Here is a 22,995-nt window from a genome sequence, read left to right as displayed (position 1 = left end):
TTGCTAGGATACAGAGTGCCAGGCATTAGGTGCACTGGCCCTTTGCTCTGCCAGATACTTAAGAACTGCCTAGGGGACACTGAGGCACCAACACAGTATTCAGAGCAAACATTAGGAACAGTCCCAGTTCGTCACATCTCTCCCCCCTTCGAGACCGAACTGAGCCAGGTCACTCCAGCCAGTGACCTGGGGAAGTTCGAACCCACCAACGTTCCCATGGATGCCCCAGCATCTCTCCCATTCCTTGGTGTGAGTTACACCAGGCCCTCCCAGTTTTGTGCCCTCTCTTTGCTTGAGTGTGCTTGATGGCACTTGCAGGCCGCATGTGGAAAGGTTTATGTGGCCTGTACCCTTTTGCCACCCCAATACTCCTGGGGTTTAAACTGGGACAGGGTCTTCTCCCAGCACTCTGGGCTGCAATTCGGGCTCTCTTGGTTAAGAGCCCCCATCTTGGCCTTGGCCAGCTCTGGGCTTGGGCAGCCGCTCCCCACCTTGTGGCCCAGATACAACACCTCTGCCATCCCCATCTTATACTTTCCAACTTTTACCGTCAGTCCCACCTCCTTGAGGCAGCCCAGCCCCCTCTTCCCCTGGGACACCTGTTCCTCCCAGGTCTGGCTAAAGATGCACATGTTATCAGTGTCTGCCAGGGCCAAGTTCTCCATCCCCCTCTGCTTGTCTAGAATCTCCCCAGGCCTAGGCATGGGGTCGGCATCGGACACTGTGATGGCTTTAAGCTTCTGATAGCCCCCATAAAACCAGACCATCCTGTCTCCCTTGGGGATCAGCCCCACGGATGAGGCCCATGGGCTGTAAAACGGCTGGATCCCATCTAAAGCCAGCATGTCCTTGACCTCTCTCTCCAGGATCTGGGTTGCTTTCCCAGTGACTCTGAATGGGGAACACCTGATGGGGAGATTGGCTCCCACCTCAGGGAAGAGATCCACCAGGGGGTCTTTCCCCTTCTCCTCCCAATCCTCCCCTTTCCGGTCCAGGGGTCCCCTCACTCTCCTCCCATCCAGCAGCTTGAGAGGGAAGAACCCTGTGGATTCCTGGGGCACCACCAGCTGCCTCCTGATTCCCCTCAGTTCTACTTCCTCTTGGGGAGTCCATTCCCGGGACAGGAATCCCTTCTCCCACAGGACTCTGTCCCTGCAGCCTCCCCCAAGGGGGTTTGCAGCGCTGTGACCAGCAAGTTCCCTCAGCTTCTCCAAGGAGGGATCTCTCTGCAGCTCGGTCTGGGATTCAGCTGCTGGGGCAGGGAGTGGGACCTGCTCCCTCTCACTGGCTGGGCCTGGGGTCACAGCCCCCCTGAGCCTTGTCCCTGGTAGCTCCCTCCCTGCTGTGTAATCACTTCCCAGCAGCACGTCTGGACCAGGCAAACCTGGTTGGCAGCTGACCTGCCTTGCCTGGGTGTCCCCCCACTCAGCTGGGGTCTCAGCTCCCCCCGTGCTCAGCGCTGCCCTGGCTGTCCCAGTGGGGGCAGGCAGCGAGCTCTCTGCTCTGGTCTCAGCATCAGAGCCAGCGTGAGCCCCCTCTCCGGTGTGCAGGGGGGCGGGGAGCATCTCTCCCTCCCCCTCAGTCCCAGGGGGCTGGTTACAGGTAGGCAGGTATCCTGAGGCCAGCAGCCCCTCCCCACTGCCAGCCAGGTCATTTGCATTTTCACTGACCATTTCCATCCCAGCCAATTGGTTCCCTGGATTTAAATTCAAACCCTCGGCAGTTACAGGAGCAGGGCCGGGATCCTGTCCCAAGGGGAGACAGTCACCCCCCAACAGGGCCTCCCAGCCGATATCCTGGAGAACCCCAATGACCAGCCAGTCCGACCCCTCCTGCGTCTGCACAGGGATCCGGGCCATAGGCAGGGCGAGGGGCTTCACCCCAGGGACCTTCACCCAGGTCCCACAGTCCCTCAGCATCTGCGGCTGCACCACCACAGTTCCCTCTGTCCCAGGGCCTCGCCCCTGCAGGCGTGTTTCCCCACTGACCCCTGGGCAGCCCCCTATGTCTCTCCACTCCACCATCACCAGTCCGTGCTGCTGCTGCTTCTCCTGCAGCTTTTCCACAGCCTCTTGCTCTCTCTCATGGTCCTCTCGCTCTCTCAGGCTCTGCTCCAATCCCATCCGTCTCCGATCCCCTGATGGGGAACCCAATCGTGAAGATCCTTGTCTGGTTGGGGACCAGACTCTCAGGAGTGCCTGGCTGCTGCTCCAGCTGCTCCCAGATCCTCTTGTAGCCCCATCTGGGTCAGGAATCTGCTCCTCAGAGCGGTCCTCCTCCTCCAACTGCACGATTAACTGTGCCTTGGTGAACTTCCCCATGCGTAACTCTCTCTTTGTACACAGGATCACAATGTCCTTCTTAAGGAGATGGTGATAGGCCATCACTTCACTGTTCCCAAGTGGCTCTGGACTCACAGGCCTGTGTGCTCTTGGCTCCACCATGGTTTCCAGGAAGACCCCCTGGTGTGCCAGCCCTTCTCGTGATCACCAACACTTTGCCAGGCTCAAGCTGCAGACTCCTCTGCCCTGGGACCGCTCCTGCAATCCCCAGGGGAATCCTGCTACTGCAAAATTCCTCCTCTCTCCCAGGGTTGAGCAGCAAGCTCCTTCGCCCCTGAGACCACTCGCTGCAGTCCTGAGGGGGACCCCGTTACTCCAACAGTCTTTCTCCCTGGTCACACACTCCCAGAGGTTAACTGCTCCCTGAAACTGTCCCTCTCTGACCCTTCAGCAGCCTGGTCCTCATTATCCGTCCTCTGTTTTACTGCTCCCCAGTCATTTACTGCAAGATGCGCCATTCACGTGGTGCGGTATATCCCAGTGCTGCCACCAATTGTCACGGAGTCCCCGGGCGATGCTCTGGAACTGCTCCCCACTAAGCCAGTCAGGACTTTGGGGAGCCTCCTCTCCCTTGGAGCAGACTTGTTCAGGGCAAGAAGCTCACACGTCTTCACCTCCTGGGTCTCTCCTTGGAGCATTCAGCATCCTCTGCCCCTCCGTGGGCTTCCCACAGCGAGCCCACCCAGGCGGGGTCCTGGGGAAGCCACAGGGTTCTGCACCCCCACTTTGCAGTCAGACGTGACTCTTAGCCAGCAAAACAGAGGTTTATTCGATGACAGGAACAGGGTCTAAAACAGAGCTTGTAGATACAGCGAACCAGACCCCTCGGCCGGGTCCATTCTGGGGGGCAGTGAGCCAGACCCCTAGGTCTGCACTTCACTCCTTATCCCCAGGTAGCTCCAGACTAACCAACCCCTCCAGCCCCTCCTCTCTGCTCAGCTCCTTTCCCGGGCCAGGAGGTCACCTGATCCCTTTCTCTCCAACACCTGCAGTTGGCACCTTTGCAGAGGAGGGGCCCAGGCCATCAGTTGCTAGGATACAGAGTGCCAGGCATTAGGTGCACTGGCCCTTTGCTCTGCCAGATACTTAAGAACTGCCTAGGGGACACTGAGGCACCAACACAGTATTCAGAGCAAACATTAGGAACAGTCCCAGTTCGTCACACTTATGTCTCAGGCTCTCTTCCTATTACAGGTGTCTCTTCGGAGATGGGCTTGCCTGGAACCCCAGCTGCAGCTCCCTTCACCCTGGCTTTGGGAAACCAGATCCCAGCCCCTCTCTGCTGGACCCAGACAGGAAGAGCTGCCGTATGGAGATGAGTTGGATCAGGGTCTGAGCCAGGTTGGACTGGGGTCAGAGCTGGTGACTTGGGCCCATCTCTTGGTTAAAAGAATGAACTTACATTTCCCATGTCAATTTCACTTCTCGCTAAGAACCGTCCAGCTCATTCAAAGTATTCGTTTTAAATAGCAATCACTTTCTGAGAGGGGTTTGTTCAGGCTTTTCCCCACTGTGTCTAGTTATCCCAGTGTTCAAGTAATTATTAACCTCTTCTCTTCTTCAAATTTCTGAGTTTCAGCAAACGTCTGAGTGAATTTAACGTGAATCAGTGCGAGAGCCAGGCAGTGTGTGCAGACACTGGGCAAACACACACCTCTCCGGACACTCCTCAAACCCGACCTGCAGCCCCTCAGCCCTGACTCCCCCGACCCACAGCTCTGCTGATGGATCTCACACCTGATCTGCAGCATCCCTGCTATTTCTTCCCTAACGCCCCCAGCTCTGCCGATGCCCTTCTCTCCAGCCCTGCACCCTCCCCTCCCCCCCAGTCATGGGTCGCACACAATTTGTCTTTTTACTTTTGTAAAATGTGCCCATCCAGCTCCTGGAGCACCTGCAGCCTGGCTCTGTAGGGCAGATTTTGCTTCTGGTTGCCCCCTCGCCCCCCAACAATCTGGCTTTTCTCTCCCATTTGAGAAGCAAAGAGGAGCCTCCAGCTTTAGTTTTGTCGCTTTAAAGCAGGAAGGTAACCTCTCCCCAGCTTCAATGGGCTCAGGGATCCCACCCCGCTGCACAGGGACCATCTCTCTATGCTCCCCCCACTCGAGGCAGGACCCCCATAAGCTGGCGCTTGCAGCACCAACAGCCTTGGTTGTAGCAAACACCCTGAGAAACCTTCTCAAAGCCTGTGTCTGGGCTAGGCTGAGGTTGGCAGGTTTGCCACCAGCTAGCATTAGCGAGTGTCTGTAGAAGGAGAGGGGCCTGTTCCCTGCGAGAAGGGGACAGGGCACCTGAGCAGACAGCTTGGGAGCCAGGTGCTCCTTGTGGAGGAGCAGATGCCAAACCCACCAACTGTCTTGAGTGCCTGGTGATGGAGCATCAGTGCCGCCTCCTTAGTCTGCACGTCCATGTGCCCCATCTGCTCTGCTGCTCCATGCTGCTGATTTTACAGCCTGTGCTCTCGCCGGTGTCCCTGGTTGGGACAAAGTGTTCCCACGGCTGGCTTGTAAAGCCTGCAGTGTGGTGAATTAGAGATGAGCGTCTCACGCTGAGCTGAGCAGGCAGCAAGGGGCTTTCGGGGGGCACAGTGGGAGGCTGTTTCCATCCTCTCTTCGCCTCTTGACAAGTGTTTGCAAACAGCATCTGTCGCGGCCTTGGCGTGTCTAGGGGTTTAGGCCTCACCATATTCTCCACCTCGGCGTGCTGCTGACAGGGTCTGTTTAAAAATAGATTCGCTGCTAATGCTCCAGCTGTGGTGTCAGATGGCGGGGGGATCGTATTCATGCCCATCGGAGGGGTGTGATTTGCCCACCCCCTGGAGGGAGGAGGCAAGTGCTGGCTTCAGCACCTTACAGCTATGTCTTTTCTGTCCCTGAGAGCCCTTTGCGGAGCTGGTCATCCCAAAGCGCCACCTTCACAGTACACACTCAACAGCACTGAAATGCAGCCACTGCTGGGGTGGGAGAATGGGAGTCGGCTGATGCACAGCACACTTGGAAACTTTGTCTCAGGACGCAGGGGAAAGCTCTTTTGGAAAGCAGCCAGAAATCACTGAAGCCCCTGGCTACAGCTGGCTTGGCTGGTTGCGTGCATCTTTGCTCTCTGCGGAGGGCAGTTTTATCTAGGTTCTGTTCTGTGTTCTCGCTCGGTGCCGTGGGCCCCTGCAGAAGAGCAGGGCAGGGCAGGAACGTCCCTTATCCACACAGCTACGTCCAAACTGCCCCCTGGCACAGGCAGCCCTGAGCCCTGCCTCGTGCCCCATCTCCAGGTCTCTCACGGCCCCCGGAGGCTGTGGTGCCTCTGCTGAGGCTGTCAGGAAAAGGAAAAGGAGACACTGGCGCTGGGGTGGTCTTTGGCCTTGGCTTCCCCAGGATAAAGGAGCATTCTGAACTCGAGTTAGCCCTGCTCTTCCCAGGGTTTGGCCCCCACCGGCTGGAAAACACACCTGTTTCTCCTACTCTGGTGTGGCCTTTGCAGGGTTGGCATCTTGTCTTCAGGAAGTGGACAGACCTTTAGGTCCTTCAGCCTTCTCCAGACATTTGGGGTTTCTCCCGCCTTTGGCTGGAAGGCTATCCACCCTGGCCCTGTGCAGAGGGTGCCTGGGATGCAAATCCTGTCTGAATCTCTGAGGCCTTTCAGCCCCATTATCCTCCATGCCCCTCGCTCCTGCTGGTAATTTCTGTAAGCTGGGATGAAGAGGCCCTGGAGGATGGGGTTCTGGAGAACATGGCACTGAGTTACGCTCCCTGATGGGTTAGGTTGCAGTTGGTAATGCTGGTATTTTGTCCCGTTGCTGCTCATGTGACGTTCCATTTTCCAGCTGCAGTGCAAGGTGGGGGGGGCTGAGTCCTCCATGGCTAGGCACCTGACTACATCAGAGACTCACCTCTCTCCCCATATCCTGCCGTGGTACCTACCAGGGGACTGGCGGAGACGCTGGTACCAGCTCCTGGAATGTGCAGCCTGTGCCCACCCTCGCTCCCCCACTGAGGCCAGGGCTGGGGTGGGAAAGGGAGAGTTTGGGGGCATCAGGTTTTCTACCTTGGCCCAGCTGGGCTTTAGGATGGGCTTGGAATTCATGTTTTGCCTGCACCCCGGAGCTACGGATGGTGATCTCTGTCTCTGGCACAAAGTCAGACAGTGTTTGCAATTAAGGTTATACATCTTCTCCCTGGCCGGCTGCTCACTCAGCGGGTTTCTGCGTACCGCCCCCCCCCCCCCGGCTCCAGCGGGCAGGAATCACTTCTCTTGATCCTTCAGTTTTTGCTGTGAGGCCTGGCCTTAGCGCTGCCCTCCTGAAAAGGCCCCGTGGGTGCAGCAGAGAGAAGAGCATCAGGAGCCAGCAGGGCCACATGCTTTTCGGTGCGTGCGGCCTTGCTCCTCTGAGGAGGGAATCCAGGAGAGTAGCTGGCCTGTGACAAGGGGACCCTCATGGGTCTGTCTCAGGAGCAGGCTCTTGGCAGAGATGCAATCATCAGCCACTGGCATTTCACCTGCTGCGTGACGCGCTCTCCAAGCCACTTTTTGGCGCCCCCAAATCTTGGCACCCTAGGCAACCGCCTAGTTTGCCTAAATGGTTGCACCGGACCTGGATGCATTTACTTCTAATTTTCGATACTGTCACTTACTTTGTCCCTTTCCTGAGGCGGCAACAGCTGGAACATTTATGCCTCTCTAGTGCCTTTCATCCAAGCAACTCGAAACACTTAACGAACCTTAAGTAAGCCTCACCTAGAAACCCTGTGGCATAGGTGAGCGTTCGCTCCTGCCGCTAATGAAGTGCAGCCACGTCTGGGGTGGGATGCTGCAGTTGTATGTGCAGGTTAGAGCAGACACAGATGAACACCCTGGCCAGTGGAAATGGCGCTGGGAATGTAAGGAGCAGAGCTGGTGAGAAAACTTTCAGCCTTTGACATTTTTCAAAAAAAAAAAAAAAAAAGGAAGAGTTTCCTTTGGTGAAAGCTTTTGGGGAAATGTCCCGTTCGTTGATGAGCTCTGAGGAGGAGGGATCTAGGTAGGACCCCCGAGTTAGCAGCCCAGCTCTGAGAGAGAGGCACCGAATTGTTAATGATCGAGCCCTTGGATCTTGCTGTACAACAGCGTCTCCTCCTTAGCATTAGACCTGCAGGAGCCATTGAGCATGGGAAGGACTCTTTCTTAAGGGAATTCCAGTGGATGGGGAGGAAATATTTTCATTACCCCGGGTCCTTTTTATCCGCACAAGAAGCAAAAATGGGGCAAAGGTCTGTGAACCCCCCCACAAGGAAAGCAGCCCTGCCATTTGCACATCACTGTTCAGAGAGGCAGCATGACTCCCAGTGTAGTGTTGTGATATGACAACCAGACATCAGTGCGAGAGGAGACTGAAGAATCATTTAACTTCCCTCCTTTGCACTCTCTTTTTCTAAACCATCAGTGCCGTGTAACAGCAGCGATGGGCTGGTACCAGGAAGGTGGGAGGACGGAGAAATGAGCTTACGTCCATGCATAAATCTTGAATGAAAGCTAACGATAAGAGAGCCCTGGGGGAGCTGTTCAGTTCTTTGCGACTGGCTCAGCTCTTGGGGAAGAGGCTTGCTTCAGAGCTGAGCGTAATGAAGTGTGTGAAGAGGCTTTGTAGAAGGCTCAATGTGCCCAGTTAGCATCTTGCTCTTGATGATGGGCTATGGCTGGATTTTCCACATTGCTCCCCAAAAAGTGAGAGCTGTGTTGACCCCTCTCTTCTCAGGTTGCCACTTGCTGTAGTGGTTTGGATGATTTTTGGAATCTGGCTACGATGAAATGGAGTGAGACCCGACAATTCATTCCACAGAAAACCACCAGCCAGGAGCAGCTTCACTTTACTGCTGAGCTGGTTTGGATTAAAATCTGTTACCTATAACAACCCCTCGCACTTATACAGAGTGCCTTAGCAGCAGCTTTCAGAGTGCTTCACCATCTCTACAGATCACATAGATTGAGCAGGATCTAGATTCAACCCCGGGGCTTCCCAAGTCCCATGCTGGCATTCTAGCCACTGGGCCATTCTTTCTCCCTAGCGGAGTAAAGTGCCAGCATCCCTGAGCCATTTGCTCCGGCTCTGTCCCTTGTTTAATTTCCTTTTTGGATCTGCTCATTGCTCCACCATTTCTCTTGACCAAAGTGAGGGGAGAAAAAAAACATAGAAAATTAATAAAAGATTCGATGGCCCATCTCTTGCTGAGGCTGTGTAGAAATGAAATCACATTCAGGCTAATGGCCCTAATCAAAGACGTTATTACACAGAGGAAATAAAGAGGAACCAGTGATTAGTGGCAGTGTTTCCTACCCTCGTTAAATTGTCCATTCGCCTGGTTTGTTTGTGAATGAGGGTTTTGAAGGTCCATGACTGACCTGGGGAGACGCTGTATAGGAAGTAGCCTGCAAGTGTGGCTGTATCAGGAGAGCACAGTGGATTTGGGTGAGGGGTCTCCATCCAGAGGGCATGTGGTGAGGAAGCACACACAGGCATTAGCATCTCCTTGGCAGGGTGGGACGCGATCCCGAGGTCCTGGCCTTTGGTGGTTGCACTGCCACTGTCTGGGGTGCAGGTGCTTCTCCCCTCCCCCACTTACCAGACTGGGAGCAGGTGGGGTGGGGTCTAGGTCAGCCCCCAATGGAGCACCTACCTCAGCGAGGGAGATCTTCAGCTCTAATAACAGACACACAAACCAAGGGGAAAAGCCACCCCTTCACCTTCCCTGCTGCCCTGTCCTCTCCTGCTTGGCCATAACTAAGCTCCACGCCCTCGGTAGCAACAGCCCCAGCGACAGAGTTTGCATCTTTGCCCTTTCCCAGGTTTTCATTCTCTAAAATCCCCAGATCCTCAATATTCATGGTTTGAAAAGAGAAACGTGGGTCGTGTTCTTCCCCACAGCGTGATCTCACCCTTAGATCTGGGAGCGCCGTGTCTTTGAGCTAGTGAGGAGTGTTGTTTAGTTTGGGCGGCCCTGCACATCTCTGACATGCTTTGGCTTCTGTCATATCTGGGAGAACTATTCCAGAGACTCCCTTGATAACGCCAGCCTTGGCAGTGAGGCGTCAGGTGTTTTTATCCTGTCAATTCTTCATTTCCAGCTTTGAGAGCTGACAAAACCTTTTGTAAGTCAGGTTCCTTGTTTTCCTCTAGTACTGCTGGATGGGCTCCAGCTTAACCACTTCCCAAGTTCTGTGCATTCAGAACTCCCTTCCCTGGAAGCAGGAGACTTTCTACAGGGAGGAGGTGATGGCTGACTCTAGAGCCAGTCCTTTTAAGAGGGCGCCTAAGTGGAAAACAACTGGATTTGGGGAACTTGTGCCCCTCAGCTATTCTCTCACCGATGTGCTTGAGGATATGGTGGTGTTAGCCCAGCAGCCTGAGCCCTAGTCGGTGGATGCGGGCTCTGAGACTCCCTGTAGTGGGTCCTCTCTTGCAGTGTAGACGTACCCTGAGTGTCTGAATGAAACACCGGACTAAGCATTGTTAATGTTCCCATTAAGAAGATGACCAGCTCCAAGCGTCTGTGCTCATTCTTCCCAATCCTGGGCATTACAATAGAGCCTAGGGACCTGCCACAACAGAGGATTAGGTGGTCCCAACCCCAAAGTGCTTCCAGTGTAAATCATTCACATTTTCTCTCCACTCCAGCCTCCCCTCATCACACTGAGCACTTCTCTTCCCACTGGCCTGCTCCTGGCAATCACAGAGCAAGGCGCGGTTCCCCCGCGTGAAGTGGCGTGTCTTGGTCGGACACCTTGTAGTTATAATTTAAAAAAACAAACAAAAAACCCACCACCAGCGGGCTTAGCATGTTTTGTAGAAATCTCCATTGTTTCGCTCTCAGTCGTTTCCTGGCTCAGAACCGTCACTTTGTGCAAAATTCCACTCTCAGATCTGAAAGGTTTGCCTGTATGTAGAGTGAATCCACTTAATCTGAAAGGAACTAGAAAAATCCGGGCCAAGGAAATCTTTGTGCCAGTGTGTTTGCTCTTCTCCAAGCGGAAGGATTCCCGCCTCCAGCAAACACACGCTAACCTTTGCTCTCCCTTCAGGTTTCCTAGAGCAGCGTGTTCACATTCACTGCAACTTTGCTAGACGATCAAGGCTCCTTCTGCTGTGACAAATTGGGCACAGCGGTTGAGTCTCTCTCTATATGCAGTGCTTGGGATGAAATGTTTCTCCCACCCTCCTCTGGAAAGCCTTGATTGGAAATGACACATCCATTAAAGGCAATCCACGTGTAGCCCCCCACGCAGGATTTTCTTTGGGCTGGTTGAGAAGCAGCACAGTGTAGCGACAACATTGTGCAGCCAGCCTGAAAGCGACGTGGAGAAGCAGGCTTGTTAGAGCTATTTTGCAACGACTCGCCCTGGCCACAGTTAATCTCCTGGAGACGGTGGAGCCTCTCAGTAACCTGCTTTCTTTGACTTGCGTCTGTAACACTGCTGCAGTTCAGATCCTGCGGCGTTTAGTGGCAGAATATGGGATTTCCTGGTAAAACATCAGCCCAGTGAATTCCATCTCCCCTGCCTGAGTTCCCACTTCACCTAGTCTCTGTGTTCTCACCTACAAAATGGGGTTAACAATACTCACCTGCCTCCCAGGCCCCTAGGCTTGTGCAGCCTGTTGTGAATACACGGGTGAGCTGAATCTCATCAGCATCACAGGCTCATCCTGGAGTTTCACAGCTTGTCCAAGTGGAGCCGGCACTGCCCATCTAGTGCCCACATGCCAAGTGTGCTCCTTAAAACACCGCTGCTCTAGCGCTGCCTCGCTTCCTTTTTGCAGCAGCAGGGTGTCCCGGCTGCCTGGCCTCTCAGTTGTCGGGGATGTGGCTGGGACGCTCCTGGGGCAGGGACCTGGCCTTCAGACGGGTTTGGTCAAATGGCACAAGCTCTGTTGCTGATCGTAAAGTAACAGGCCCAGAATAGTTCTGCACTGTTCATGGTTAAGGCCCCCACTTCCTGCTTAGAAATAACACACTTGCCAAGCAGCGACTTCCGTTACCTTGTCTCCCTCTGCAGCAGCTTTGCTGCCGAGTCAGTGACATGGGGCAAAAGACCTTTGCTCCCATACTGTTTTGCAAACATGGTAACTTCTCACAGCTCCAAAGCATGCTACAGAAGGGGCAATCCAGCTGCAGTTCACTCCCACAGCTACTGGGCCAGAGAAACCAGTCTCGGGGCAGCATCTTTTCATTCTGCTCCTCACCCCCTAGGGGAAAGATCTTGTCTCCAGCCCAGCCCCGGGACATTTCTGGTGAGTAGGTTGGGCCTGGTTCATTGGCTTCTGTTGCTCAAAAGGCTACAGACTTGGCTTTAGGCTGGGTCCATTGTGGACTCGTTCAGAAGGTACCATTGACCCTGCATAACATAGGCCAGAGGGGAGAGAGGATGCTGACGTGAATCTAAAGGTTGCTGGGGAGATCCCAAGATCTCAGTACTTCTCCCATGTCTGCTGCCTGGCTACAAAGATCTGTGGGGCATCCTCACCTGTGGCCAGGCATGGAATGGACTCTGGGCTGCATTGCCGAGCCCACAGATGGCTAAAATTGTAATTATTCTATTCCAGTACGTCGTTAGCTCTCAGCCTAATGTGCTGCAGCCAAACCCTGAGACTCTCCTCCGAGCCAACAGCAGCAGCTGATTGTGTAGAATACTTGAGAAAAAAACTTTTTGGTGGAGGTAGCAAATTGATTGCTGGGGGTGGGGGTGAGGTAGTAAAACCAAGCTCCACATGCAAAGGAATTTGACAGGCGTGACTAAATTCCTCCTCAGAAAAATCCATTTTTTAGAATGCAGTGTAATGCTGCATCCTCTCCGGCACTGGAATACACCGATTCCCTCTTTCCCTGAGGTTTATCATCCATGCAAGCAGCCCATTTATAGCTTGTGAAATTGGCACTGACTCGAAATCATAATTTTGTTCTTAAATTGTGGTGTTCCAATTAAAGACTGTTGATTCAGGAGCTCCCTCCGAGAGTTAATCATTTGGCTTTTCCTGTCACCTTTTAAAACATTCCTTGACACAGAATTATCCCTTTGGCCCAGTCCCTTAAATCAGCGATTCTCAGCCTTTCCGGCCTAGCGTACCTCCTCCAAAGTCCGGCAGTCCTTGGTGGCCCACCTCTGTGACTCTACTCACTGGATTTCTAATGAATTGCAGGCAGTGGCACAGCTTGAGAACGGCTGCCGTAAGTAGTCTGTGTGCATCGTGTGCATTGCTGGGTTCGGTGCACGATGACTTTAGCAGACGGTTGTATTTGTATATAGTTTTGCGCACACAAAACTCAGTGACCATCTCTCTGAGAAAGGGGATGAGCGTTGCATTTAATGGCATCTTGCCTTGTGCCATCTCTCCCTGCGTCATGGGGTCATCGCTCATGCTGTGTGTTACAGACTTGGCAGCTGACAACCTGATGTATCTGCCTTTGCTTCTGAGTCACTCTAACTGCTCCTGTCAACCAGTCTCTCTGGGTCACACCCTGATCCTGGTGATAATGAGGCTGTCAGATTCAGACAAGCATGGCATCAGTTTCCTGTCCGTTCCTCTCTCACCTGTCAGCGTGTGGCTCGGGGAGCGCGTTGGGTGGGCTCTGTATGATTACCAGGCCTTCCCCTTCCTACCAGGGCAATTAACTAATTCATTAAAAACACTGCTGGACTCTAGACTTTGAGTATACAAGTAGCAGTGCTTGAGGGAGCGAATCGTGAATTTGTGCTGGTGAAAGGGGCTGCACTGGCTGCCCCCCCCCTCCCGCTCTCTCCCCAGGTTGAAGGATTCAGTGTAGCTGCAGCATGGCCAATAATACACTGAGTGTCTCCCCCACAGCCCCCTGCCAGCGTGTCTCGGCCTTGCATGGCAGGGGGAGAAAATTCCATCTCTGTGGCCCACTCGCTCCTTGGCCGGCCCACTGAGGCTCCAACGTGTAGTGAGGAGCCTCTGAGAAGCACCAAGAAGAGGGATTGGAGAACGAGGAGCCTGCTGCGTCCCATTCCACACACTCAGAAGAGGGAGTCAGTGATCCGGTGAGCTGGGACCCAGGGGGTGGAGGACCAGCCGACCTACAGGAGGAAAAGAGGGCAGAGAATGGGAGCTGTCGCCCTGGCAGGTGAGGGGGCAAAGACCCAGCCCTTCCCCTTCTAGGAGCTCTGCACCGGGGAGAGGGGAGACAGACAGAGGTGGGGCAGGGACAAGGCAGGACAGGCGGGAGTGGAGCCGGTGAGCTGGGGGGGTGCTGGTGGGTGCAGAAGACTGGGGAGGGCAGGGAGGCAGGTTATGGGCAGATGGAGGGGGGAGGGGTAGTGGCGGATAGAGAGGGTGCTCTGGTGGGGGCACATGGTGTCCGGGACCATCCGTGTTCATTAAGGCCTCACAGTGTCGTCCCCCCCCCCCCCCCCATAATTCAATCACTGCCTAGCAGCTGAGTCTATTGTCTAGTCCAGCTGGGGGAAGAGTCTGTAGCAGGCCAAACCCATGCGCAGAGCTTGCTTTCTGGGTTTAGCTCAGGGCCCCCAGGATGTACAGCACCAGGCCCACCTGAGTTGGAACAGCTCAGCCAAGGGCACTTGCTGGCTATTGGCCTTTCCTCCCGACTCAAACACCAGGGCGCTAATAGCTCCACGCTGCTGTAGGCCAAAAGCAGGAGTGACACCAAATTAGATCCATTTTTTCCAATCCAATCTGCCACTTTGGCCGTCTGCCTAGAGCCGTCTGTCCAGGTTCTTAGATGGCACCCACCACTGTGCTATCCTGTCCCCTGGCCTGGGCCCCACTTCCCTGTCCTGCCTCCCCCAGGCCTGTGTCTAGCCCCACTCCCCTGATCTGGGCCCCCTCAGGCCTGTGTCTAGCCTGACTTTCCTAGCCTCCGCGCCCTTCCCCCCCGCCCCTGCCTGTCTCTCCCTCTATTTGGGGTTTGTCGGGAACTGCTCTTCTTTGAGGCTGAGCTCAGACCAAAGTCCTGCTTCCAAATGCCCCCAAACTCAGAACTGCACTTGGAAGCTCTAGGTGGCAGGTTCCCCAGCTGGCTCCCCCTGCAGCCAAAGGTTACTCTAGACTGACACAGGAGGAGATGGTCGTGTTCCAGCCCCAGGGGGACGGGAAGTCCCCAGCTCCTGAGAGCGATCAGCCCGGAGAGGCTGGCACAGATCACTTCAGCCTGGGCAACGCCAAAGAAAGGGCTTTTAGTAGGAAAGGCTGGGTGCGAACGGGCTCAGGGCCTGCTCCCTGATCCCCATACGGACACGATATCGGCCCCAGCCCTTGGAGTTTGGAAGCCTTTGCCTGCTATGGCCCCATGACATGGATGGGTGACCTCTGGGGAGCTTCTACCACGTGTGGGAACTTCCAGGGGCTTTGTGTTTCTGTGGCAGGCTTTGACCGTAGGGAGAAGGATGCTTGTTCACAGGAGCTGTGGGGTAATGTGTACCTGCTGGCAATGCACCGCCATAGCCCTGGGAGAGAGAATGACGCGCAGGCGCTGGCAGTCGGGGGAGATCAGGGAAGGCAGGGAGCTGGGCAGAGGGGAGTGTGACATGGGCCCCTGCCCAGAGGCAGGTGATGGCTGGAAGGCTGAGTAGGGCAGACCCCGGACGCTGACACCGGGACAGGGGCTGTGGCTGCTGGTTCGGGTTTCCAGGGGTCACTTCAAAGGGGCTGGCCTTGGGGCCGTGCAGTATTGATCCGGCCGCCGCCCCATGTGCTTGCCTAAGCTCCAGCAGGGGACGGGGTGTCAGCATCTGGCGGTACAGCTGCCAGGAGAGGACTGATGCCCTTTCCCAACTCGGCTCTGCCAGGCCTGGCAGGACAGTCACAGGGCAATTCCTCCCCAGTGCGTTCTCCACGAGGTCTTCCATGTCTCCAGCTCCATCTCGTGTCCAAAAGAGGCATTGCTCATCATACGAGCCGGTGCCCCATAAGCAGTGGTCTCCAACCCTTTTACGCCCAAGATCACTTTTTGAATTCAAGGGTGATCCAGGATCTATCCTGCCCCTTCCTTGAGGCTCTGTCCACTCACTCCATCCCCCCTTTCTCCATCGCTTGCTCTCCCCCATACTCATTCACTTTCACTGGGCTGGGGCAGGGGTTGGGTTTGGGGGCGTGTGCAGGCTCTGGGCAGGGGCAGAGGGGTTCAGAGTGTGGGAGAGGGCTCTGGGATGAGCCTGGGGCAGGGGGTTGGGGTGCAGAGTGTAGGCTCTGGGAGGGAGTTTGGGTGCAGGAGGGGGCTCTAGGCTGGGGTAGAGTGTTGGGGTGCTGGCTCTGGGAGGGGGGCACTTACCTTGGGCGACAACGCAGCGGGGCTGGGCCCCACTCAGGCACATCGGCACCTCCTCCCTATCACGGGCTGGGCCACCCTGCCAGCCAGTAGTGCACCATGTGGCCATGTCGCTCCCGGAAGAAGGCACGTGGCTCCGCGTGCTGCCCCTCTCTGCAGGCATTGCCCCCATAGGCTGGAAACGGGGAGCTGTGGCCCAGGGGAGCGTGGGAGGAGTGGCGTGGGGCGGTGGCAGGCAGGGAGCCTGCCTTAGCAGCATGCAGCCCCACTGCACCAGCGCAGTCGGAGATTGACCAGTCGATCATGATCGACGGGTTGGTGACCACTGCCCTAAAGAGAAGATGGTCTCTCTTGTCCACCAAGTATTTTCAATAGCACTCGAGTTATTTTTCTTTATAAAGAGCCCAGTTCATCTCTGGCAAATCTAGTGGATTTACACCAGGGATTAAACTGGCCCGAGGTGCTTTAACCACCTGGTTTGATACAGAGAACAGGAGTCGCTGTAGAATCTGAAAAATAAAATAGCGACAGCACTCCAGTTCGGTGCGCTCTGGCTAGATTTCGCATTTCACTTTCCATGCACCTCTTCTTGTCCAGGCCTGCAGCAGCGACCTCTGAGAGTTCACTGGGCTCTGGAACATACTGGGGGTGGCTGTGAGCCCAAGTGATCTGGTTGAGCCTGGCATCACAGCTTCAGAACACTTACCTGAGCCAAGGTGCAGAGCCTCAGCTGTCACAGGCTGTGCAATGCACCTTTGTGACCTCTCTCCAGCCGTCCAGAGAGAACAGAAGAGGATGTCATGTTGTCCCACTGGCAAGTCTCCCTGTGGTGTTTCTGGTTCCCTGTAGTGTTGACGAGGGAGAGAGTCATTCAGAGGTGGGGTTTTGCCAGACCGTAGAATGACTGATCAGACTATGTGCGGGGCATCTCCAGCGAATCAGCGCCAGAGACGGGCGCCGTATTCTTGCACTGTTCTTTTCCTTTGAGGGTGTTCGTCTGGGTTTGTCTTCCAGATCCGACTCTAAACCAGCCCCAAAGGACCGTCTGCCAGCCTGTCAAACTGGAGCTCCCCCATAAGACTCACTCCAGCTAAAGGGGAAAGGAATAAGGGGGTTGGATACCATTGCAAAGGCTTGAGTTGTTTTTCCCTTGTTTTCTGGATGGTTAAAAAGATGTTCAGGGTGGTTGTTGCGATGGGAGTGACAGCACGGAACCCTGAGCCACATGGACATGGTTAAGTCTGTAATAGTGAGCAAGGGCTTCATTAACATTGGGTCCATAAGACACCCCCCCGTGTCCACCCAGCCCAAGGCTACCATGGCTGCTTGGAGCACTCTGCTGTTAGCCTCTTCCCTAGCCAGAATTCACCTGGGATTCCTGTCCTGTGCTTGTGCTCCCATTTCTGATCCTCAAACGCTCGTCGCCTCTTACCCATTAAGACATCATTTCTTCACTGGCGAGTCGGGGGTGGGCAGCTCCATCAAAGGTCTTTTTTTAAAGGCATTTCAAACGTGAACCCTCCACAGCTCAGCAAGCGAAGAGATTGAGAGATCGGGCTCTGTGACAGCTCCTGTGTGTAAGAAGCGAGAGGTCGCACCGAAGTCTCCAGAATGAAAGCTGCAGCTCTCCTTCCCTGCAGCTGCCTCCCCTGCTGGAGTCTCACAAGAGACTGCACTCAGGGCTTGCTTGGCAGTAATGGACAGAGTCTTCAAGGCTGCTGGATACAGACAGACCCTGTGGTTGACTCTGGCTCCAAGACTAATGGACACACCCTAGGATCACCCTACAAAGCGTCTCCCTTGCTCTTGGCATGACTGTTCCGCACCACCTGCTGGGAAACGTGTGCTGCTGCTAGACTAGGAACCCCAAGGAGGACAGCGGCGGTAGCATGGGGAGGCTAGGCTCTCGCTGCTGTGTGAAGGGAGCACCTCCGAACGCACCAGCACAGTGGCTCAGCTTTGCAGCCAGTGCACGGAGCATTGAGAAGGCGTGTGCGCGTGGGAAGGGCAGGGTCGCATCTGTTTGCACTGCTCAAGTCAATCAGTAAATGACAAAAGTGTTGTCTTTAGCGCATGCGCGGAAGTTGACATATTGTGTTCCTTGCACCAAATCCCCCAACTTGTCTGTTTAACCTAAAAACGGAATCAGGCTGCACAGACTAATGACACAGGGAGGAGGGTCTACAGGTCTGTTTATCATATAAATTGTTTTGGGGGCCCTGAAACAGGCATTGTTAGCGGGAACGGAGTGCATCATGCCACACAGCGTTAGAAAGAGAGGCTCCCAGCCTATTACCAGGGAAGATGCAAGTTGAATGGCTGATCTGGACAATTATGCGGAGCAGACAGAGAGCTCCCCATCCTGTTGGACTACATGGGCTTGCCATCCGAGATCAGACTGAATTCCTGATGGTGCTGGCTGCCAGCCTTCATGCCGATAGGAAGAATTAGAATCTCAGGCTGACTCCACCAAGACAACCACTGTCTGGTGAGGCCAATGAAGGCAGTGCTGGGGCGTGGCTTGTCTGACCCACACGTAACCTTAACTGACTGATCATTTTGGACAATGTCCCATTTCAATGTTGGTTTCTCACCATGGTCCTCATCCTGCACACCTCACTCCCCCGAGTACTCTCACTGAGCTCAATGGCTGAGCAGGTTCCTGCTGTCCAGCCCGTTATTGATTCATGAGTGGAATGTGAGTTGGGTGTCCCTTGAATACTGTTGCATTGGGCTAGGGACTAACTTACATCCTTGTTTACATTTATTTAACAACCTCCTAGAAACTGAAGCATTTGCGTGATTTATTTATTTTTTTTCTTTTTAAATCTGAATGTCAGCCATGAAACCAGACCCATCAGCTCCCATTAATTGGGCAGCTAAGGGGGTTACAGCTCCAGCCCCCGTCAGGACAAGACCCTCATTGTTTATTTCCTAGTGCACCACTGGCCTTTCATGCCATTGGAGAACCATCCGGAGCTCTCCCCTCCAGGGCTTGATTCGGACCTGGAGAGCCAGGCGAGGCAACACTGATAAGAAGTCAAGATGGTCAAAAATGCCACCTCCTCAAGGAAAACAAAAAATCTGATTATAGGCCCCTTCTCGGAGGGAGAATGACTCTAATTCCAGCCCAGCCCTTCAGAGTGAAGTGAGATAAAACCTGGTTATCGAATTTACCTAGCGAGGGCCTCTGGGACAGGCTATTAAGAGCTTTAGGGATAAAGCTTTAAACAACAGTGGAGCAAATGCATTTCCGAAACAGCTGCATCAGGCGGTGCTGGGCTAATAATAATGTGTTAATGCTCCAGCAGTCTCTGGGCCATACTGGAGAGCGATGGGCACACGCTGGGAGGAATCACTTATTGAAGCATGGTCTGGGAGAGAGACACTTTAAACAAGATCTGAAATTAAGGTCTGCTGGAAAATTAGAGGCCTTGAGGGTTTTTTTTCTTTTTGATTTGGATGGTGACTTTTTTCCCTAACAAAGCTGTATTCATGGACGCAAGATGTTAATTTCATCCTTTAAAAAAAGGCACAGGAGGGTAATAAGCATGTGACTCAAATGGCCACCAAGGTAGAAATTGATCAATTTAGTTTTAAAAAGGGGCAATACTTGTTAAGTGGCTAAGGGGCCCCTAGTTCTGAGGGACTGTTGTTAGACTGCATCAGAGGCAGGCTCAGAGAAGCAGTCATCTTAGCGTTAGGGCTGCACCCAGAGAGGAACAACCTGCCAGAGACTGTGTTCACTAACCTTTAGTAGGTTCTGTTAATACATCAGTGACGGTCCCCACTCCACTGGGAATCCAGCCCAGCTGCTCTGCCTTCTCCTTAACAGAGTTTCGAGCAAAGGGCATAGAGAGACTTAGCCTGGTACAGAGCTGAGAGGGACCATGACATGCAGAGAGGTATGAGTCCTGGCCTGCCAGGGCCAGCTGTCTGAAGGCACAGTTGCCCAATGGTCAGCACAGGGGCTTGTGAGTCAGGACTCCTGGGTTCTGTTCCTTGCTGTGATGCTGCCGGGGTGTGAGATCTTGGGCAAGTCAGACAGGATAGTGCTGAGGGCGACAAAAGTACTTAGATGGCAAATGCCTGTGCTCAGTTACTGTCTGACACGTAGGTAACACTGGCAGAGGCAGGCATGGCGTTTGAGGTGCCTCGGATGGAAGGTGCCCTGTATGTGACCCACTTCCAGAGGTGCTGGAACAATTTTTACAGTGCGGGTGCTGAAGGCAGAAACCACGTATTTGGGTTGTTAGCACTACAGGGGAGTCGCATCTTACGCGGGGGTTAGGTTCTAAAGTCAGTGTGTAAGGCGAAAATCGCGTCTAGTCAAATGCTCATTGAGTGGAATGGCGGGCAGAATCACCCGCACTACAGGTACAGTATTTAAATTGTTGTTTTTCTCTTTTTTGTTTTGTTTTGCCGAGCGCGTATAGTTAAAATTGCATAAGTTAAATGCGCCTATGATGTGACTCCACTGTACTTCACACCAGGGGGTGCAGCAGACCCTTACTTCCAGCATCTGCGCCCCCTGCTGCTGTTGCCTTATCTAGTCAGCATGCAGGGGAGGGAGAGGCTTCTGGGGAGGAGGGTGAAGGCTGCCCTCCATATCCCTAAAAGAGAGGAGGCAGGAGGAGGCAGTTACTCTTCGCAAGCCTTCTCCCGAGGGCCATTACCCGTAACGGGATGCTGGCTGCATCGCAGGAAGGTTGTAAGAGCTCTGCCGTTTTCCCCTGCAAATTCTTTGGGTGCGAAGGTATTCGGAATCCTGCTCCAATCACTCATTTCACCTCTTAAACAAACCAACCCCAAAGCTGCATCCTCCGTGGGTTATTGATGGGAAATGCAACCAAATGGAGCAATTATAAGAGGGGGTGCATGACTGGTTGGAAAACCATTCCCAGAGAGTAGTTATCAGTGGTTCACAGTCATGCTGGAAGGGCATATCAAGTGGGGTCCCGCAGGGATCAGTTCTGGGTCTGGTTCTGTTCAATATTTTCATCCATGATTTAGATAATGCTATAGAATGTACATTTATAAAGTTTGCAGATGATACCAAGCTGGAAGGGGCTGCAAGTGCTTTGGAGGGTAAGATTAAAATTCAAAATGATCTGGAGAGATGGTCTGAAGTAAACAGGAGGAAATTCAATAAGGACAAATGCAAAGTACTCCACTTAGGAAGGAATAATCAGTTGCACACGTACAAAATGGGAAATGACAGCCTAGGAAGGAGCACTGTGAAAGGGATCTGGGGGTCATAGTGGTTCATAAGCTACGTATGAGTCAACAGTGTAACGGTGTTGCAAAAAAAGCAGACATCATTCTGGGATGTATTAGCAGGAGTGTTGTAAGCAAGACATGAGAAGTAATTCTTCTGCTCTACTCCGCACTGATTAGGCCTCAACTGGAGTATTGTGTCCAGTTCTGGGCACCACATTTCAGGAAAGATGGGGACAAATTGGAGGAAGTCCAGAGAAGAGCAACAAAAATGAGGGAAGATTGAAAAAATTGGGTTTGTTTAGTCTGGAGAAGAGAAGACTGAGAGGGGACATAAGAGTTTTCAAGTACATAAAAGGTTGGTACGAGGAGGAGGGAGAGAAATCATTTTTCTTAACCTCTGAGGATAGGACAAGAAGCAATGGCCTTAAATTGCAGCAAGGGAGGTTTAGGTTGGACATTAGGAAAAACTTCCTAACTGTCAGGGTGGTTAAGCACTGGAATAAATTGCCCAGGGAGGTTGTGGAATCTCCCTCCCTGGGGATTTTTAAGAGCAGGTTGGACAAACACCTGTCAGGGATAGTCTCAATAATACTTAGTCCTGCCATGAGTGCAGAGGACTGGACTAGATGACCTCTCGAGATACCTTCCAATTCTATGTTTCTATGGAAATTGTTCCTAGACACCCTCCCCCTCAATCCAGCCTCTCCACCCCGCAGGGTAAGTGTGCTGAGTGTGTCCCTGCTCTCGACAGCACTGAGCCTTAATGGCAGGGCCCAGCAGGGTCTATCTTGTTAGCGTTCCTGGTGTCTGCAGTCAAAGAGCTGCTCTCCGAGCAATAACAACACGCCCTTGTTGATACATGCCCTCGCAGCCAGAAATCTGTCTTTTTCCTGTAATGATGTAATCAGTCCCCCAGCCCCTTTAAATGTAGGGGGAGGGATAGCTCAGTGGTTTGAGCATTGGCCTGCTAAACCCAGGGATGTGAGTTGAGTCCTTGAGGGGGCCACTTAGGGATCTGGGGCAAAAATCTGTCTGGGGCTTGGTCCTGCCTTGAGCAGGGGGTTGGACTAGATACCTCCTGAAGTCTCTTCCAACCCTGATATTCTATGAATCAGAGGCTGCACTCCAGGGGATGCTCAGCTCCACAGGACTGTGTTACATCACAGAGGGTGATGCTGAGACCTACCCAATATTCTTCCAGCAGGTTGTGTAGCCTCCTTCATCATGGCTATAGGAAATGCATGCGCTATAGGGGACTGAGTCCGTCTCCCTGCAGGTCCCCTGATAAGATGTTAAAGGGATGCTGTATTTGATCTTAGAGGAAAGGCCACCGTTACGTGAACAGCAAAACACGGCAGTCAGGTAGCAGGTGTGTAAGAAGTGAATGGATCAGATGTCTCCCACCGCTAGGGCTGGGCGTGTCCCCCAGGTGGCAAGCATGGGAAGGGGGTAGCTTTGTGAACTGGCCCCACTGCGGCCTGCTCCCTCTCGGAGCTCCTATGTCTGGAATTGTCTCTACCCATGTTGTGCAGCCTCTGTTCTGTTTCTCTCCTAGGCATGGCTGACCGAGATCCATGAATACGCACAGCAAGATGTGGTCCTCATGCTGCTGGGAAATAAGGTGAGTTGGGTCTGGCCACAAAGCCAGGCTAGTTCCCAGACAGTCACCCTGTCTCATTGCCAGTCAGGTCCAGAACACCCCCCCTGTGGGCATTAGCCATCTGCAGACGTAGTTTCAAAGCCTAACATTGGCATGAAATGTTGGGGGCTCTCAGGAGCCCAGGGATGCCTCCATCATGAATTGGCAGGAAATCCGCTTTGTTCCTTATGCCCCTTCAAGCAGGCATCATTCAAAGCTGGGGAACCTCCCCAAGAGGCTTCCGGTGCTGCTGAGCCCTCAGCAAGGTCTCTGAGCAAATGTAATCAGGAGAATTAGGCTATAGGGGGACGCAGACTGGGCTAATTGTCTGGCAGTGCCCTGCCCTCACTGTGCTGCGGCATTTGCTGGTCCATGGGCCTGACCCTTACAAGCGATTTGGGCTCCCTTTCTGAGTATTCAGATTACCAGCTGCATGAGTGACCATCGGCTGGGGCACCCGGTTACCGACATGGAGGTGGGCGGGGTCCTGTGTCTGGGGAGGTTTGTGTTGGCAGAGCCTTGC

At 53.7% G+C, this 22,995-nt stretch overlaps 1 protein-coding gene across 1 annotated transcript in view; it reads left to right on the top strand.

The window, feature by feature from the left end:
* RAB26 (RAB26, member RAS oncogene family) overlaps positions 1-22,995 on the top strand; it is a 226,301-nt gene that overhangs the window by 195,412 nt on the left and 7,894 nt on the right. Inside the window, exon 6 of the mRNA XM_075069135.1 lies at positions 22,389-22,454. Within this exon, the coding sequence (XP_074925236.1) occupies positions 22,389-22,454 (66 nt within the window). The remainder of the gene's footprint in view (positions 1-22,388; positions 22,455-22,995) is intronic.

Source organism: Chelonoidis abingdonii, chromosome 9, assembly GCF_003597395.2.
Source record: "Chelonoidis abingdonii isolate Lonesome George chromosome 9, CheloAbing_2.0, whole genome shotgun sequence".
Classification (NCBI taxonomy): Eukaryota; Metazoa; Chordata; order Testudines; family Testudinidae; genus Chelonoidis; species Chelonoidis abingdonii.
Note: the sequence above shows the minus strand (reverse complement) of the source record. Positions and strands in the feature narration are given on the sequence as shown.